At 39.3% G+C, this 19,179-nt stretch overlaps 1 protein-coding gene across 1 annotated transcript in view; it reads right to left on the bottom strand.

The window, feature by feature from the left end:
* Positions 1-6,909: 6,909 nt before the first annotated feature.
* Positions 6,910-19,179, bottom strand: part of INO80C (INO80 complex subunit C) — a 32,010-nt gene continuing 19,740 nt past the window's right edge. Inside the window, exons 2-5 of the mRNA XM_051612615.1 lie at positions 16,841-16,951; positions 13,585-13,696; positions 11,810-11,877; positions 6,910-7,236 (exon numbers count right to left, since the gene is read on the bottom strand). Coding sequence (XP_051468575.1) covers positions 7,105-7,236; positions 11,810-11,877; positions 13,585-13,696; positions 16,841-16,951 — 423 coding nt within the window. The 3' untranslated portion in view covers positions 6,910-7,104. The remainder of the gene's footprint in view (positions 7,237-11,809; positions 11,878-13,584; positions 13,697-16,840; positions 16,952-19,179) is intronic.

Here is a 19,179-nt window from a genome sequence, read left to right as displayed (position 1 = left end):
CTGGCTCCACAGCATGGCATTTGTGATCTTCTGATGGACTGATTTCATTTTAAGCTTTGTTTCAATGGCCTTTTTGACAGAAGGACTGCTGTAGAGGATGCTTCTGGCTTTTGCCCACCCTGGGCTTTGCAGACAGCTGCCTCTTTGGCAGCATGGGCCATTAGCTTTCTTGTAGCTTTTCTTTTTGCTTTTCCACTTAGGATTTTTCTTCTTTTCTGTTTTCAGTAAGCAGTTCCTGCAGATCTGCAGGTGAATTCTAGATTTTATATAAACTCTTTCATTTTGTTAACTTACTCATCTATTTTTTAGTCCTCATTTTTAAGATTAGTATCTTAGGTAGTTTTTTTGGAGCAGGGAGGGGAAGTGGAAGGTGGTGGGAATCATACCTCCCAGGGAAGATGCTGAACTAATTATTCCTTGAAGATTATTTCTTAGTGGCTCAGATATAATTACTATTTGATCAAACTTGTATGTGCTATTTAGGACAAAATGAAGCCTCTCCTTCCACATGACCCTCCCCCAAAAGCTATTACTTCAAATATTCATCTTCAGTGGGTCAGGCAACTGCACCTGTAATTCTTACACATCCTACAGCCTCTGAACCTCTTCCCACAGAGGTCACGTCACTACCAATACTTTGCCACCTACAGTGATACAGAGGTGCAAAGGAGGATTTTTGGGAGACTAGTTGCTGCTGGATTCTGGTTATGTTTTTTGCAAACTGCTTAGAAATGTATGTTGTAGGGCAGGATTTTTAACCTTGTCTGGTGTCTTTTCTAAGTTTGGAAAAGCTGGAAGTAGAAAATAATGCTAAATAGGTCATTGAAGGTAATAGAGAAGTTCTGGGAGAATTACAAGAGAGCTCCTGTCTGCCCTTGCTTATTCTTTTCCCTCCTCCAACGCTGATGCTTTTACCACCACCAGATTCAGTACTGGGAGCAATACCAGGTATTTTCTGGTGGAAAGAGGTGTGTATTGTGTAAGCTGGTCAGATGATATGGGTATTGAGTTAAAATTCACAGAGTTGGTAAAACTCAATGCCAAGTCTTCAGAGAGGAGATCTCCAGAAGGGGTCTAGACCAAATTTAGACAGTCTACACCCAAACCTGCAGTCTTCTGTATCCTTACACAGCTGCTGACTGGATCTGGGGTGGTTATCCCCAGACATCTGAAGCTCTGCCTTTGAGCATGCCTAGAGACATGTCACCCTCAACAGAGCTGAGCAGCTTGGTGCCAGCCTCCTACTCACATTCAGTCCTGCAGCAGCAGATGTAACACTCTTCCAGATCACACTGCAAAAAGCCTCTTGTAGGCTATTGTCTTTGTTTAAAATATGGCCAGTACAGGGATACTGCTGCAGTTCCTGCTCTCCTTATCCAACTGCCCAGCATGAGGATGCTTCCCACCAGCCCTTTGATATGGGCTCAGTCTCCTCTTTCACCTAAAAGATCAAAGCACCTCTCTCACTCTCTGAAGAGTGTGTGAGCTACCAGGGCTGTATAACTTTTTTGCAGTGGGTGCAATCCCATGATGTGTAGAGTTGGAGGGATAAATGGGGAGATTGTTAAGTGCAGTGAGCAGAGCATGTGTGTGAAAGGTGGAAGAGCAGGATTCTGCAGCTTGTTCAAAAAATCATCCATGTGGCTTATGCTTCTTATTTAATGAAAGATAAAAGACCTTGGGGTGACAGTCACTGCCCAAAGGCTCTGGAGAGCTCTGCGTGTCCTAGTGGCATTGTGTACAGGAAACGTACAGGAAGAATGGCTTTTGCACTCTGTCCCAGTGTGATCTTTCAGAAGGTCATCTCAAGGTTCACAAAGAATTTGGATTCTAATTAATTATTAGGTAAATTACAAGAATGTGGAGACAGCTGCCGAAATAAACCATTTTCAGGGGCGGAGGGGGTTCACAGTGGGGTCTGACGTGCTGTTTCCAAAGCATTCAGGAAGCATGGGGCCAAATCAGGGTACTGATGTGGAACATCTTGTACTTCACTAAAATGGTGGTAATAATTCTCAATTTACAAAGCACATTGGAAATGCTCACATAACACTGGAAGAGAGTCGCTGGTACTTACTTCTTAGCTCTCTGATTTTTCAAGAGATGAAGCATGACAAACAAACAAATTATTGGTTGTCAGAGGCCAAAAAGATTTGGTTGATTGTGCTTTGCCATCAGATTCAGTAACAAAAACCCATTTAATGTGAGTAGAACAAGGTTTGTGCCTATTAGTGGCTGTCGCTTGGGCACATGAGACTGATGGCAGCCATTGACTCCACATCACTAGCTATGACATACCTTCCAGCAAAGCACAGTTACTGAGTTATGTTCTGTGTTCTTTATTCCAAATATAAAACCACAATAATACCATATGTATTATTTAAGAGGATTAAGAATCACCACAGAGTGTTTTGTAAATTATTTCTCTTCAGCATAGCCTTATATTGTCAGGGCAATTGCTTCTGCAGTCCCACTTCCAGTCCTCCTACCTTAGTCTAAGTACAGATCTTGTTGACATTCCTGAGATTTCCTCTTTGTTAGAGTTATTATCAGATTCCACACTGTCTCTGTTGTGCCCCATACAAGAACTGCTATTCAGGCACACTCCTAGAGGCTGCAGGCTTTTTCCAGTTGTTTGAAGGTGGGAGCCTGAGTTTTGGTCCTGAGCTGGAAGGCAGACTCCCACCATGAGGTTGCCTCCACGTATTCATCCCTAAGATGTTTGCCTCGCCACCTGGTAAAGGGTGCAGCTGTAGACACAGGACAGGGGAGGCACATGCTGTACAGCCAGCCCTGTAAGCAGCTGTGGCCTGAAGATTCATGCACTTAATTATGCTAATTGTTTGGGTGGAGTTCAAACCACAAGAGCACTCCTCAGTGTAGGTCAGGATATAAGTGGGATCAGAGCCAAAATTCAGACATTCCCTTTTACCCTTGCTTACCCAGGGCCCAACACCCATCAAGTATTGACCAAGCAGACCAGGCCTGCATCTCTGCTCAGAAGTGAATCTTACTGTAGATTTATCAGATCTACATGGAGGCATTACATTTATTTTTATAGGAGAAGACGGGAAATGCTTTCTTCCTATGCATGAGTAGGCAGCTGTCTTCAAAAATTCCAAAACCTAATGCTGAGAACTTGCTTGTATGTGACCTGTGTTGAAACACTAGTACCCACATAAGGAGCTCCTATTCTTCTAAGCAAGCTATGCTTTAGATTCAAGACTTGGAGAGAAAAGGGACACTGTCCACATGTGCTGTGTGTATGACTAGCGGCTTGCAAACTGTTTCTTTACTTGAGAGAAAAGTAATTTTTTAATCCCAGATTTGGGACATCAGAGAAGCCTTCAGAGAGTCCATAAACCAGATGCAGTTTTCTGGGGTGATGTGCTGGCTGTATTGGAATCAAGTAACAAAGCCACAGCAGCCAGCATGCAAGCAACTGACAGGAGCTCTTGCCCAGAGGAGAAAGTGCTAACAAACAGGAGGCATAACTGGCCCCCAAACCAGCTTATTGTCTAGTCCACTGGTACTATGTTTTTTATGTAGATATTACTGATTTTAGGCTACAGTGTCAGAAAAAGCAATGCTTTGTACTTAACGTGATCCTCTGCACAGGAAAACAGGAGCTTGGCCTCTGCTGAACATCTTCATTCTTTATGGGGGATAACAGAGATGAGGCAAGGGAAATATATTTTACAACTGACAAAAAGCCTAAGGGTAAAGCTTTGCCAGTTGAGCTTGTCCAGCAACTTGTAAGGTACAGTCCTCTTCCCATTAATGTCAGTGGGATTTCTGTGAGAGCTTAGCAACTGGTGGTAAGACGATACGGGGGTAATGGAGAGGGATGACAGGGGAACATATTAATGCAAATGCATGTGAGGCTGAAGCCATCTGTGGTCTGTATTAAAGCAGAGCATTCAGGTGATACTTTGCAGATAGTAAGGGTTGCACTTGGATGAATTAGTCCTTACCCTGACTAGGGGGGCTTTCTGCTTCACAGATGTGGCTGTACTATTAGTCAAAATACATTTTCCCCAAGTCTAAAATTGTATTAATCACTGCTTCCCTTTTCAAATGCCTTTGTTCCTCTTTGCAGTTTAAATTCAGTTTTTTTATGTTTATCTAGATAACATCCCATAAGTACTTTTAAATACAAATGTGCTCCTCAATTTTCACTTCTTCTAAAGCTGGTGGTAAAACATACTTCAAAACTGCTCTGTAGCACAGACTGCCTCTTCACTTACCCATATTTTCTCTGACATGCAGCAAAGTAGGTATTGCTCATTTCTCTTGTAGACCACATACATTGATGAGAGCAGCAGGTCCACATGCTGTTCCCTAAAAGAACCTAGTTGGACTGAACAATGTTGAACATGTTGGCTGCTAGATCTTTTCTGTCCTCAGCTTCCTGCTAAAACAGCTTTGTTTTGATTGTTCCACATACTAAACTGTTTTTGATCAATGTAAGGCTGAATGGTGCTGGTGGCTGACTCACTCACTGCTCCTGGCTTGACTACTGCACAGCCTAATGAGGAAAAGTGAGAAACCCACTAAGAAAAAGGGCCAGTAGCTAACAGAGGAAGAAATACAGAAAGAAAAGGGAATCTAGCAGCCATCATATGGACAGAAATCACTGCGAGAAGAGTCACTAATGTTTTTTCCAAATCTAAGCTGTATTTTCTTTTCTTGATTGATTCTGTAAGACACTTAGGTTTTGATAATGGAATTCATAAACACTGCGTGGTAGAAATCAGCTGAGAAGCAACATCTCAATATATGGCACAGGAATGTGAGGAGCACTTCTGATGGTGAAGGAACCTGGCTTCCTAAACAGTCATTCTCAAAGAATCTTAAAAATATTTATGGGAGAGATAAAGCTGGTGAAATACAATTTTCAGAGCTGCTGTCTGCTTATTTAAAGCATAAATGATCTCACAGCATTTCTATGTGTTTTCATATCAACGTTAAGCTTATCTTATAAACACATCTTCAGTACGTACAGTAAGTTAAAAACTTCTATTCTAAAACTCGGATGCAAAGAGAATGTGTCTTGGATGCTTACTGGCATGAAGAGAGATATCCTGTCTTATTCTTTTTTGTTCTGTGATACAGTTGTAGCATTATCTGGTATCCAGGGCTTTGAAGGATCTATTGTAAGCATGTCAAAGACTTTTAAAATTACTTAGTTTTTGTAAATATTAGATCACAAAAACTGCGGAATGAGTCCCACGGACCTTCATTAAACAATGTGTCTGTCCCACTATTGTTTTTCTTGTTTTGGAGTTGAAATTAAGCTAGTATTAATAACACTCTGCATGCCTATTATTTCAGAGAAAAAAATAAATAAATCTGCTCCAATAATTATCATGCCTATACAAACGTGCATTCAAGGTGCAGCTTAGACAGCACTTAGTCACCACTGTGAGCTGCTTGTGCAGCCAGAGAGAAGTTCCTTGTTGAAGATTTCAATTTCCATGATGGGAGCTTGGGCCAGGCAAAACTGCTTTCCTGTGATCAGTGTCTTATCTCCTTCCATAGTCCTGGGCATTCCAGGACTAACAAGCTATGGGATAAGTCTTCCACTTGGCAGTTTTGCACATGGGAAAAGAGCATTCCCACAGCAAGCAGTAACTTGCCTGGATCCCTTTCTGGCTAACACCCACTGGCTCAGAAAGATAAGGGAGATAAGTGTCACAGCTCACAGGGCAGTTGGCAGCATATGGACACAAAGGCTGGGTGGTTGGAGGCTGGGAATGGCTAAGCCCAAACTTGGAGTCCAGATTAAAACCTGACAAGAGTCTAAGGCTGGGACAGACAAGGATGCAGAAAGAGGACAAAAAGGAAGAATGGGCAGAAAACCCTCTGCTCCCTTGCCCATAGACTTAGTTTCAGGAAATCACAGTCATTTTGATGTTAGCATGTACTTGTCAGACCCCTCAGCTAGAGTCCCAACTCTCCTTCAGTCTCTTTCCTCTAGAGTGTGACAAACATCCCTTACTCTTCTGGTACCTGATGGTGCAACGGTCAGTGTCCTAACCTGGGAGGTCTCGCCTTGCTGAAGACCATCAGGGTGTCAGAACATCTTTGGACAGTAGAATTTCTGCTTTTGCAGCATAATTTTTAGAAGTCTGGGAAATTAATACTTTTTTTGTACAAACTACTACTAATATTGTACTAGGTAATAAAGGTGAAAGAATCATAGAATGTATTGGATGGGAAGGGACCTCTAAAGGTCATCTAGTCCAACCCCGCTACAATAAGGAGGGACATCACCAACTAGAACAGATTGCTTAGAGCCCCATCAAGCCTGATCTCCAGGGGTGGGGCCTTTACCACCTTCCTAGGCAACCTGTCCTGTGAACCACAACCCTCATATTAAAGAACTTCTTCCTAATGTCCAACCTAAATCTACCCTCTTCTGAAATGAAGCACTCAAAAACTACAAAATGTCACAATTAAAGAGTTACCTGGTGATTTGATTCTATCCAATTAAACATATTTGTTAGGATATTCTAGACACAAGTTCAAGTCCAATTTTATTTATCCTGACAGTTCTTCAATGCAAATATTAGCGTGAAGCTTTTCATTTCCACAGTGCTCAGTACCACAAACAACCATCACAACAGCAGCACTTGCTAGGTATTTTAACTTTTTTTTACAGGTGGGACAAACTTCTTCACAGCCTTGTGGCAAGCACATTTGCAAAGCAGGTTTAGAAACTGGAATATCTTGGCATCTTTTCCTTAATTCAAATTACTCTCTTCTGAGCCAGAGCAGTACATAAAATATATAGAGTGGGGTTGAAATCCTGTCTCTACAGAAATTAATCTAATTTAAACATTATGGTGCAGTTCCGTATCCTTAAGGTCTAAGTTATTCTGTTCACCAAAATAAATTGCTTACAAATTGGCAAACTAACAAATATCAGCATTTATTGAAATTAAATCCATATGTTCTTCAAATCCATGTAGCATCATCAACTACTTCCAGATGTAAATATCCATGGATAGCTTTAAGGAACCTCAGTCCCACAGTCCGTTTTCATCATGATCCTCAAAATTAGCACTGTTCATAACCAACAGACAACAGTATTTAGTCTCCTTAAGAAACAATACTTGTTGCTTTCCTGAGAGCCAGGTATCCTGTGACCACATCTGAAGGGAGCATCCGAATATAGGCAAATTCTTCAATAGTACTAAATCTCAGCTTGCTCTGGGGATCTGTGTAATTTGCCTGAAAAAGAAACAATGGCAGAGACAATATTAAAATAAAATATTGAAATAGAGTACTAAAAAGTGTCTAATAACAAGACCACATAACAGTTTTCTTTTCCCAGTAACAGCACTGCTGTCTTACCATGGGACCAAAATTTTTACTTTTTTCTTTCTCCTTGTGTCAGAACTTATGAGAAGTTAGCAAACCCCTAAAAATCACATTAGAAATGCATTAAACATAAGAGAGGGCTGAGATAGTTTCACACAAGACAAAGTGTAAAAAAAATTCCACAACTCTCTAAACTCACCCTTGCAACTCTGTGCCTTGTGCAGTCTCTCTTAAGGCAGCTCTCCAAAGAGTCCAGCTGCTGCCAAGAAATTACCCACAAAGAGGCTGAATTATGGGTGCTCTGATAGCTTTGGACTGATTTTTCTTCCTGCATACAACTTGGCTTTTAATTTACTTTAAAGTGGCTGCTAAAGCAAGGGAGCCTCAGCTTATAGTTCTGTGACTGAACTGATAAGAAATTTAAACTCAGCCTTGTGCTTTGCTGCAGACGCCTGCTCTCAGGATAGCAGCCTGGCCAGCAAAGCCTGTGCTATGCTTGTATCCTCTGCTATTTTTGCACTCTGGGTGCCTGGGAGTGGTGCCAGTTTCCTCCCATCCTCTGCCCTTCCCTGTTGTTACAGAAACCTTGAGCTCTGATGAGCCTGGGGGGCAGCACAGGAGGCTGGGCAAGAAGGCAGGCTTCAGGGTATCACCTCTCCACCTTCAGCCTTCAGGACTGTCACGGCCCATGCAGTTTTGGATTACTAAGTTCCTGCCAAGGCTCTAAAAATGTCTTCTGTACCTTTCTTTAACAGGTAGTGGTGGCAGGCTGCAAGGCACAGGCAGTGGAGATCCCTTAAGACATTGCTACTGAAAAAGAAAAGGCCAGGAAGAGCTAGAGCACTTCCTCTATCCACACTGTTGAAGTGCAGAGCCCTCTACCATTTTATCTTGGAAAGGATCTGTTGACCATTGTAACAATCCAGTTAATGGTCTGGCCTGATAAGGCTTAGCAGAAAATTGTTATTTGTACTTCGTTTCTTTACAAAGAAATGCTACAAGGTTAATTACATGTAGTCAGCTAACAGTCAAATCATCAATTCATTTTCAAACAAATGGCAAAGTTAGGACATTAGGAGTAAATTTATCCCTGGTGTAACTTCACGGTTAGAGCAGGTATAAATTTATTTTTATTTCACACTTTAAACCTGACCTCACATAGGAAAAAGCAAACCAAGCAGACTACTTTTCACATGTGCACGATTTGGTAATTAACTAGACAAGCAAGATCTGCAATCTGTGTTACACACAAATCTAGGTTAAAAATATTAAAAATATTATGGCAGTTCTTCAGCGTTTGGATCCGCTGCATCAGGCTGTTTGCAGACACTAATCCATTGTAACTAGTCATTTATGGCATGACTTCAGTCTGCAAACAAACTTCACTGCTACCTCAGAAAGAATTGAAACAGATTAGAAAAGTGAAGTAAGGTGATTTTGAGAAGGAAAAACTATGTCGTGTTTAGAAACTAAGTCACAGGCCACAGACACATGCTCCTCAGATAAAATAAATTACTTAACTCAGTCTGTCTCTATAGTAACAGCTGATCTGTTTTCAGAAAAGAAAAATACAAACATTTGAAGGTTTGGGTGGGTTTTTTTTAATCTGCTTTAAAATAAATTACTTTATTTTGCATATAAAAATACCTAAATAATCATCTTGCAAGTTTGGAAATCATAGTTTAATTTTGCTGTATCAATATAGTAGAGAAAAGCTTTTCAGTTCTAGGCTGCCATTCAGATATAAATTGGCTGCTCTGCTTAGGCCATTGGTAGATTTAAATCCATTTGTGTTACACACAAAAATAGGGAAGAAGAGGATCGGTAAAATTTAATTGTTGGATTTAATATAACTGCAGGTACACTGATGAGTGTTTTAATGCGCTTCTCTTTTTTTTGTACGTGCTAGACTTTTTAATTCGTCCTTAAATGGGTAATGCTAAGGAGTTGATTTTACTTCTTTGTTTTTTCTCCCATGGGGAATCCAGCATTCCCATAGAAAATATACTCTCACGCAAATACTTTCAGATTTTACACAGAAATGTAAGGACATTTTTCTTATACTATATTTCTAAAACATTCTATTACCCCACATATCTTCCTACTAGGAAATTATCTTGAAACTATACTTAGTGCTTCTTATGAAACATTTCTGTCTCACCAATTTAAAGGACACGCTGTCTCAGTTATCTTAATAAAAAAGTTTTTTAAAACATGGTATTTTTATCATAGTCTGGAGAAACCTTGTAGGCCTGGTAAAATAGGAAACTTGACTCACAGTACAATTAGAGGATGGAAAATTAAGAAGAAGAGAAAAACTGGAAGGACAAAAAAAAAAGGAAATGGATTCATATAGAAAGAGGAGTACTTACATTGAGCTAGAACAGTTATAGTACATAAATCACTGATGGAAAGGAGGAGCTGAGGGACTGAGAGACTCCTGTTTCCTATGGCTAAACTGATCCTTAGCTGGTAGGGCCTCCATTCACATCTATAACCTGCATCATCACCTCGCTACAGGTGCAACAACTGACTAGTTTTGATATGCAACCAAGGCCAGTGTTGGAGAGGATTATTTGGTTCCTTGGAGATGAGGCAGTGAAACAGACTTATTCCCTTTTGCCTTCTGCCCCACATAAGTCCCTTACTGGTCAAAGATGTTGCTGCAATGCTAATAGCACCTGATGTGAATGCTACAAATATTTGTAAAGCAACTTTAAGGGGAGAGAATAGGAAACAGATGAACAACCCATTACGGCATTTTTGCTATTTTAGTGAAATCTACTCATGATTATTTCACATCTTCCTCCATCCACTGCATCTTTATATAAAATAGGGGTACTTCTGCAAAGTTCCTTAGTCAACTGACCCTTGCTCATTGTCTGCAAACAAGTTGCTATGATATCAAAACAACACTCTTATGAGTACAAGACTGCAAGTCTGCCTGGCTGGAGGGAATTCTTTTCCCTGGGTTTGTGAACAGTCTCTTCCTTTTGCCATCTGCCAGATCATCTGCAAGGGAGATGTTGCTTTCCCCTTCCTTCTTGAACACCAAGGGTTACCAGCCTCAATCTGAGCAACCCACTCCATTTCCAAAGCATGCCCAAAGGCACAGGCTGGAAACATACCACCTCCTAGGTGCCTTATTTAAACATCTCACTTTAAAAATAAAAATGTAATGGAAAACATATGCTGCCAAATCAAGAACACAAATGCTAGGATGTGCAGGATTACAGTTGGCACTAGAGCTATTCTTTAACCCCCTGCACTGTGCAACCACTATAAGGCAGTCCTTAATAAGCGTTCACCCACTTTTTTTTTTCCCGGTAGGGACTTTCACCTCATTCAGTGTACAGAATGCAAGGTGCTGTGTTACCTACATCAACATCTCTGTGAGGTGATACCAACCCTATGAGTTGGGCTAGAGCCCTGTGGATGAAAAACAGATTAAACTGGGAAAGGGGACCCAGAAATTCTGTCTAAGGCTGTATGGTGTTACAAAGTTTTTATTATTGTAGTTATTTAGTGTCACCATCACTTAACCCTTTTTATAGTCCAAAATACAGTGTTGCCATTCATTTCACTTGTAATAAATGCATAGTCTTTGCAAAATAAATCACTGCAAGCTGAGGGTGAAAAGTTAAAAGATAAGGTCTTACCAAGACCTGTTTTGTTTTAAGTAAAATTATTCATGTCACATAGGAACAGTGTCAGCAGTGGACATGACATTTCTGTTGGGCAGAATTCAATTACATTACTCCTGGTTTGTGCCAACAGAATCATTGGGGAATTCAGGTGCCAAATTGTAACTGCTGAGACTTCCTGGAGCATGTGCAAACTGTATGTGTGGGGTTTTTTCCTTTTCTTTTTCCTTCATCTGCCAAACTCCCAAGTTTCATCTTGGAAGCATGGGGGTATTTCAAATTCTCAAAAGTCCATGCCAAGTGTCTGTCTCAGGCTGATTTATTTGAGGGAAAATTCGAGAGTAACGATTTTTTTTTTTTTTTAACCTGGGCCATTCAATATAATTTTGCCTAATCTCACTCTTGGAAATTGCTGAGCCATCTTTCTGAAACTTTCTCTAAAAGATACAATGAACTAAATCAGCCTCAGGCAAACACTCCACATGGAAAGTTTCAGTCTGCGTGGTTAAAGCAGATGGATATTGTAGGCCACCAGCTTTCACTGTAACAATATAAAGAATCAGAAATTATGGGGACCAATGCAGACTCTAGAGCTGGGAAAACAGTGTGATAGGAGCCATCTGGCAGAACAAGGTATTTAATCTGTCCTCATATCTAACAACCTGAGGATTTTGTGATGTAGCAACAGTGTTTGGGGTTCGGTCCTAAAATCCCTGGACTGTTAAGCACAAGGCTGAATAGGAATCTCAGAAAGTATGTATTTTACAAAAGCATGCACTGGCTTTATTTCATTATGGAAAGTGAGATTACAATTTCAAAGAGAAAAGTAAAATACTTACTGGAAGTCCTGAAATGTCTGAATATTTCTTGGCAGGTTTAAAGGAGGGAGGAGCATCAATATTGAAATCTAGAGAGAAACAAAGGAATATATTCAGTGTGCTACATATATTTTAAAATGCAGACTCAAAATGTAAATAAGTAACAATACTTCTTTAAATTGCTGCCTTTACTTTCTGAGGTCTCTACTAAGAGAAAGAAATATGAAGAATGACCACTGAAAGCATTTAGCCTGTTAGCACTTTAAACAACAGCCTGATTTTGCTCACCTTTCTAAATATGAGTTCAGTAAGCAGAACTGCCCTCTCAAAAAAGAAAAATGCAAGAGGACTACTTTAGGTGTGTTGATTTTTTTCCAAGTCTTAATAAATTCCCTAGCAGTCAGTTATTTGCAAAGAACAGCCATTATCATACGTGTGCTGCATGTTAAAACCATGAAGCATGGCTCAAGATTGCAGTTCTGAAATACTATAATCCAGAAAAGCGAAGTAATCTTTTAAATCAGTTAAATCTTTAAGCACGTACCACTTTAAGCCCAGTCAATGACCTACAAAATGTTCTGAATGTGTAAATTAAATGATAAAAATTGCTGTTCTTTGGTGCTCTTTAGACAGTAACTCTCATTCTTAAACATTTTGAGATACAACCAGTATGTTTCAGTAGTTAAATCCTCAATTTTGGATATTTACAAAAATACGTTGTACCTAGCTTACCTCTTTCCTCCTTCCTGATCTCCCTTGCACCTCATTGAGATTCTAGGATCAATTCAAATGCTCCATGCGTATCAAATTTCTAACTCATCATCTCATAATTCAAAAGACACTAATGCCACAGACAGCTGGTTTTAAATCAGTAATTGAGTTTCTTTTCCCACCTTCTTGAAAAGAGCCTGTAAATCTTCTGTTGCAAACACAACACAATAGAAATAGCAACATCAGCAGATTGTCAGTTACAATATCCAGGAACACACAGTAGTTTCCATTTTTCTCTAACAGTTGTGTCTAAAACACTTTAAAAAATTGGCAAGCTATTTTTGGACAAAGCACCAAGTCTGACAAAAAGTATAAGCATATGCTCAATTCTGAGATGCCTCCACTTGCTTAAGTAAAATCTGAGGATCCCATTCTGTCTCTAGCTACATTCAGTGGTATCCTACTTTACAAGTAGGCTTGAAGTATATCTAGATTAAGACCACTGCTGTAACTCTGCTCCTGCAGATGTACATCAGCTAGTTGTAATCAGGACTGCTAATAGAGTAGTTTCAGCTGTGCTGAACTAAATAAGGGAGGTACGATTTTAATCTCCCAATAATCTAGGATAAGGAGCTGGATAGGAAGCTTGGGCTGAGGTCTAAGCTACTGTAGGTCTGTGGCTTAGCAGAATCTATTTGAAAATAGTTCAAAGGTAGCTAATCAAGCAGCATCACCCATCAGAAGCCATCTGGGCTGCATGCAGAGGACACTCCTCAGCAGTGAAGAGGTGACAAATGCCTAAAGGGAATAAGGAGTTTCTGACCTGGTTTGGATACACATTTCCTTTTTCAAACTCTTTCCCCAAATGTATTTGAACTTTTTCAAAATACTGCAAATTATTTCCTTCTCCTTCCTTTCCATTTATGGCTGGCAAGTGTGATTGGACTAGTCACAAACGTACTACTGGACCCTCTTCAAGCAGCATACTGCATGCACTGATGAAATAAATTAGGTTTGTTTTAAAGAAAGTTATTTGTGTGGATTTTATTTTTTATAAATACATGCAAAGCGTCTAAGCAGCTTACAGCTAGGATCATTCAGTTGCCATGGCAATGCCCTTTCAGAAGCAAGAATTTGTTTTAGGTTCTTCCAAGTTCTGTTCTTCTTGCCAGCTGCTGCTCCACCAATGCCAGAGTGCTAGAATTAAAAATACGGTGGTTAGAGAAAAAATAAATAAAGAATACTATTTCTGAGAGTGATACTTCCATTTCACAGTCTTTCTGATATTTCTCATCTTGTCATGAACTTTTTTTTATAACCTCACTTATTTCATCAGCATGCTAATATAGTGTACACTTTAATCTTGATTGCAAGAAAAACAAAGCTTTTTGGACTATGTCAAAGCTACTATGTTTAGGATTAACTGAAGGAAATTAAAATCTGCTTTTTACATGGAAATAGAAAATCAATGTGGTTAGGTTTAGTCTGAGATTACCGGATTCTGTATGTATTTCCCATCATATTAGAACTTATTACTATGAAGTTGTGTCTAAAATTGTGATTACACGGCTGAAATTTCTCTCTCCTTTTTATGGTATATTACAGGTGCAGCTCTAGCTCTTGTAAATTATCCCTGACTAGAAAACACAACTGATCTTGCAAAACATAATGAATACTAAGAGAAATTTCCTGGAAATTCTATTTTTCTTTCAAAGGATAGAAGACAGTAGAAAAGGAGCAATAAATAGAATGTTGACTGTCAAGACAATTTTGCATTTTGAAAGGTACACTAATGGAAGCCTTGCCACAGGTACTATAATGGTAGTTTCAGTTATGAAATGTGATTGCTACAGAGTAATTTATTTATGTCCCTCCAGAGATAGAAGCTGCACAACATACTGTACTACTTCCAAATGATCAAAGAACACAGATTTACAGCTTTACTTCAAGAAAGAAAATGTTCTTACAACTGGGGAGTTGTTTTTATCTTTGTTAATAATTACTACCTGTCATATCTGTCTCATCAAAACTCAGCAAAGTACTGCAAACACACTTCTGCTGTGATTTGTTTATAAATTAGCCTGGTAAATTGCTGAGAGTGATAGAAGGAAGGATTCCAAGAGAAAGTTTTTTTCTGTGGAAGTAAGATATATTCAGAAAAGATGCTCATGAGCTGATGATATATCGGGTTTTGGCAACAGATATCCAATATAGAAAGCGCATCTAGAGATGATTGTAAGGAGCAATGGATGCAAAGGAGAGCACAGGAAGTTCCACCTCAACATGAGGAAGAACTTCTTTAAGGGTTACAGAGCCCTGGAACAGGCTGCCCAGAAAGGCTGTGGAGTCTCCTTCTCTGGAGACTTGTAAGACCTGTCTGGATGTGTTTCTGAGTGACCTGCCCTAGATTCTGTGGTGGTCCAGCTCTGGTAGGGGGGTTGGACCTGATGATCTCCAGAGGTCCCTTCCAACTCCTAACATTCTGTGATTCTGTGCTGCTGTAAAATACAGACTACTGGAATATGAAATGAAAATAGATGTACTACCACATTAGTAATTAAAATTAATTACATAAATTTTCCTCCAAATCATTGCATAATTATTATTTTTCTCAAAAGCAACTACTGGGTTTCTATGAAGTTATGCCTCCTAGAAATGGGGCTGAATATCACTTCACATACCTACAATTAAAAGGCAATGACTGCCTAGCACAAACAAACCAAGCTTCTACCCCTGCAGTAGTGAAGTTCAGGGAAAGCTCAGGCTAGGACAGGTGGAGGTATTAATTGTTCTACAAAATTGTCAAAAGGTCTTTTTCCCCTTCCCCATTCCCCAGGGATGCGAACTCCATTCAGGAAGTTGAAGAAAAGGTAATAACTTCCTTCTTTTCTGCTTTTAAGTCTATCCTCTGCAGTGAGCTAATGGTTCAAATTTGGGCATATTTATCAGAGTGTGACATGATTTTATTCTTTCCAAGGCAAATTAGGCTGGAAAGGTACAAAATGTAATCCAGATTGTTACTACTAGTTCATACCAACAAAGAGCTCGTTAAAACTCAATACATCTCTTCTCAAATTAGTTACTGTATAGGGGAAAACAATTCCATGTTTTTATTATAAATGCTTATTATTTCTGCAGCAGTTGCCAAAGGCCCTGTACATTCATTCCTATTTCAAGCACAGACACTCGTATTGCCTCTTTGGAAATGGTGACATCCCTCCAAGAACTGAAGGATCAGCACAAGGCCTCGTGGCTAAGTCCTATATGGAAGCTACATGGAATGACTCTAGGTGCAAATGGAGCTTTTCCAATAAGCCTCATTTCTCAAAGACACTGGTGCTCACTGGAGGATTACAGTGAACAAAATACGCAGTCATTTGAACGCTCCTTTAGTGACAGCAGTCATCTGCAAAGCAGACATAGCGCAACTTGCAAGTCATATATCCCCTGCCAAACCTGTGTTAGTGAGCTGTGTGATGCCCGATTACTCAGGTTTTATGCTGTGGAATATTGTATCTTAATCATACAGAATGAAATCTGGGATAAAATCCTTCTTTCTAATTATTGGCTTAGGACCAGCAGTCTGAGAAGTCTGGTTGTCTAGAAAGCATTTGTACAGTATGCCAGTGAGTTGGCCCTGGCACAGCAAAATAAAAAATAATAAAAACAAACCCAGCAGCAACAGCATTACTAGCTGTAGTCTTCCTTCACCTTCTCCCCCAGTTTAAACCTCAGAGCAGTTTAGCAGCCTGCATTTTGTCAGCTGTCAGAGTTTACATGACTTCTGAATGCCAGCAGGCCAGGCTTCTGGGGAGCACAGAGCATTTGCTTCTAAATCTAGGAATTACTGGAAGAACAGACACCACAGGTCTGTTGAGACTTTAAGGGTCCAGGAGAGGAGCAAAATGCCACTTTCTAATGACTCTGGCTGATTTCTGTTTTAATTGTTTTGCAGCCTGCCTTGGCTAGGAACTGGGAGATAAGATTCTTACACTCACAACGGTATAAATTACTCCTCTCTAGCTGTGGTACTTGGTGAGATACCACACCATAAAACTTCTGCACTTACCTTCATCTGGCAGGTTTTCTGACTCTATTCCAGAATTTAATATAATAGTTCTGCCTCTGGACCAATGCCAATTTCATGCTATAATATACCATACACTTTGGACCATAGTGCGGCATGGACTACAGGTGAATTCCTTATGAATTGCTGACTTCTTATTTGGCTGTTAAGCTGACTTTCTTACTATTTGCATTAGCAATATGGTTAAACAGAATCCTAGTTCATGTTTTATTTGAAGAGTTTAGAATGTCAAATTTTTAAAATAGTATACTTACGATGAAGTTTGGATCTTTAAATGGTAACGGCTTGGTGGTTGTTTCCACTGATCCTGTGCTGGAGTCTGTGTTCAGAAATTTGTTTTCATTCATGGCCTCCCCACCTGCACCCTGAGGAAAAAATACAGTCTTACTGCTTGCTATTACTCTGGGAAAATTTAACTGGAGACTGAGCTCTCTGCTCTCTGACCTACCTGTTGCCTCTTTAGCCTTTCTATCTCTTTAAAATCTTTACAGATGTTACATGCCAGGACTGGGGGAGCATGAAACAATTTTTGTCAAGCTTTTTACAAATGATACATAAAGGGGAGGAGGGGAACAGACTGGACAAAGCCTACTGTGTAAGAACAGCACTGGGTTTATTTCAGTACTAATTAAAGCCATCTCTATAATAAAGTTCAAGACAACATATGAAACCAGAAACAGCAGAAATGTACGTAGGATTTTTTTCAGAATGTTCCATATTAAAGCATTAACAGGAATATATAAAATTTATTAAAAGTTTTTTGTCAAGGTTCTAAAGAATAATGGATTAATCAGTTTATTCCCTTTATGTGGCTTCAATCAATCCTGAGTGAGGATTGAGGGGAAGAAATATAATTATTATATATTTTTTTTATATACAAGCCTCACAAAATCTACACTGCTACTAGTTGGTGTTTTCTAGGCTTTTCTTTATGGTATATTTATTTAGCAGGATGAGTACTTGGAGAAGGTGTGTGTGTGACTAGAAAGCTAAAAAAGTTACGTGGCAGTATAAACAATTTCTGATAGTTCTGCAGGGCTGAGTCTATCTTGTTTTTTTTTAATTTTGTGAGCACCCTGTAAGTCTCCATGCTGCCAGAAATAGCCCATGCTACATACATAAATGTTCCTCATGAAATCCTCATCCAATGAGGACTTTGCCATTGAGTTTGGCAGTTCAATCAATAGGATTTCATACCTTGATTATTTTTTCTTGAAGAACAAAAAGCTTGGCTAAAAGCTAAATCAATATTTACTGAACAAGTGGTTAACATGCGTCTTTACCTTCAGGCAGATAATACTTAGAACAAAAAATGTTACTGTGGAAGCCTGCACTGCAAAACCTTCTGTGTTACTACAATACTCTTATATGTATGAGAAAAAAGGATCATTATTATTAATTAATTATGGGAGCACCTCTAGAAACTGAGACTTTATAGCAAAGGCCTTGATTCAGCATATCCCTCTCCATGTGAGAAGGAACTACATATGTGAGCAATTACAGGATTAGGAACTAGGCAAGTCGAAGTCTTCTTTGAGGAAATACATCAGTTATTCAAAAGTGCCCGTTTTTAACATAGCAAAGAGGTCTTAAATATTCAAAGTATGGTATAAAGAAGCATTCAAGTAAAAGATTAATGTTTCTAGTATCTTATTAAAATAAAATATACTAATAGAGATTCTCTATTTTCAAAATAAGTCGATCCCCGTAAGGTAATAGTGCAGAGGATATTGCCATAATAACATCCATGGAAGCAACTCTGAAGTTTGTAGCTTAAACTTGATTCTTCCCACTCTGAGGGCAACATTAGAAGGCAGTGACTGTCACAGGAACAGAAGAAATGCAGATGGGTGTTTAGAAACGTGCATGATATGACAGTGAGCAGAGAAAATAGTATCTTCAGCAATCCTGAGTAAAGTGGCTTTATAAAATGAGTTGCTAGGTTTCAAACTACATTCTTGTACATGCATGCTTCCAGCACTTTGGATTTCAGTAGCAAACAGTAAAGTCAATTTTGAGAAAGACAAGGCTTCAGATACAAGATTATTTTTTATTAATAAATTATCTCTGATACTGGTCATTATCCGTATGAATTCTGTAAGTGGAGAAATCAGCCCTCACAGTTAAAAGTGTTTGTACCTTTTATTTGGTACCATCTGGTCTGTTTTAAATCCAACCCTACAGTTTTTATTAATTACTTTATCACTTTTACCACTTCAGTGAGCTTCTCCTAAGTATTCTGTAGCTTGAGAAACAGATTTTGAGTAGCATTTCAGCAATATCTATAAACAGTATCTAGTATTTTGAGACAGAACAAATAAAAATGGTTTATCAGTAAAGAAGAAGAAGCTTCCTTACACATATAGTTTTTAATTTCTGCAGCTAGGTACATTTAGACATTACACCCACTGACTTCAGTGTTTTTTTCTGTGTGGATTCAGTGCTAATCTTGCTGGTGCACTGGGAAGGAAAGTAAGGAACTGTTCCTTGCAGGCCAATTCCTGAATGTAAATTCTACATGTCGTTTCTTTTCCAGACCAACCCCTAAGGGACTTCAGGTATTAGTGCTGCGAAGAGTTGGGATAACTCACAT

The sequence above is a fragment of the Apus apus genome, chromosome 2 (assembly GCF_020740795.1).
Source record: "Apus apus isolate bApuApu2 chromosome 2, bApuApu2.pri.cur, whole genome shotgun sequence".
Classification (NCBI taxonomy): Eukaryota; Metazoa; Chordata; class Aves; order Apodiformes; family Apodidae; genus Apus; species Apus apus.
This window is presented reverse-complemented; position numbering and strand designations above follow the sequence as displayed.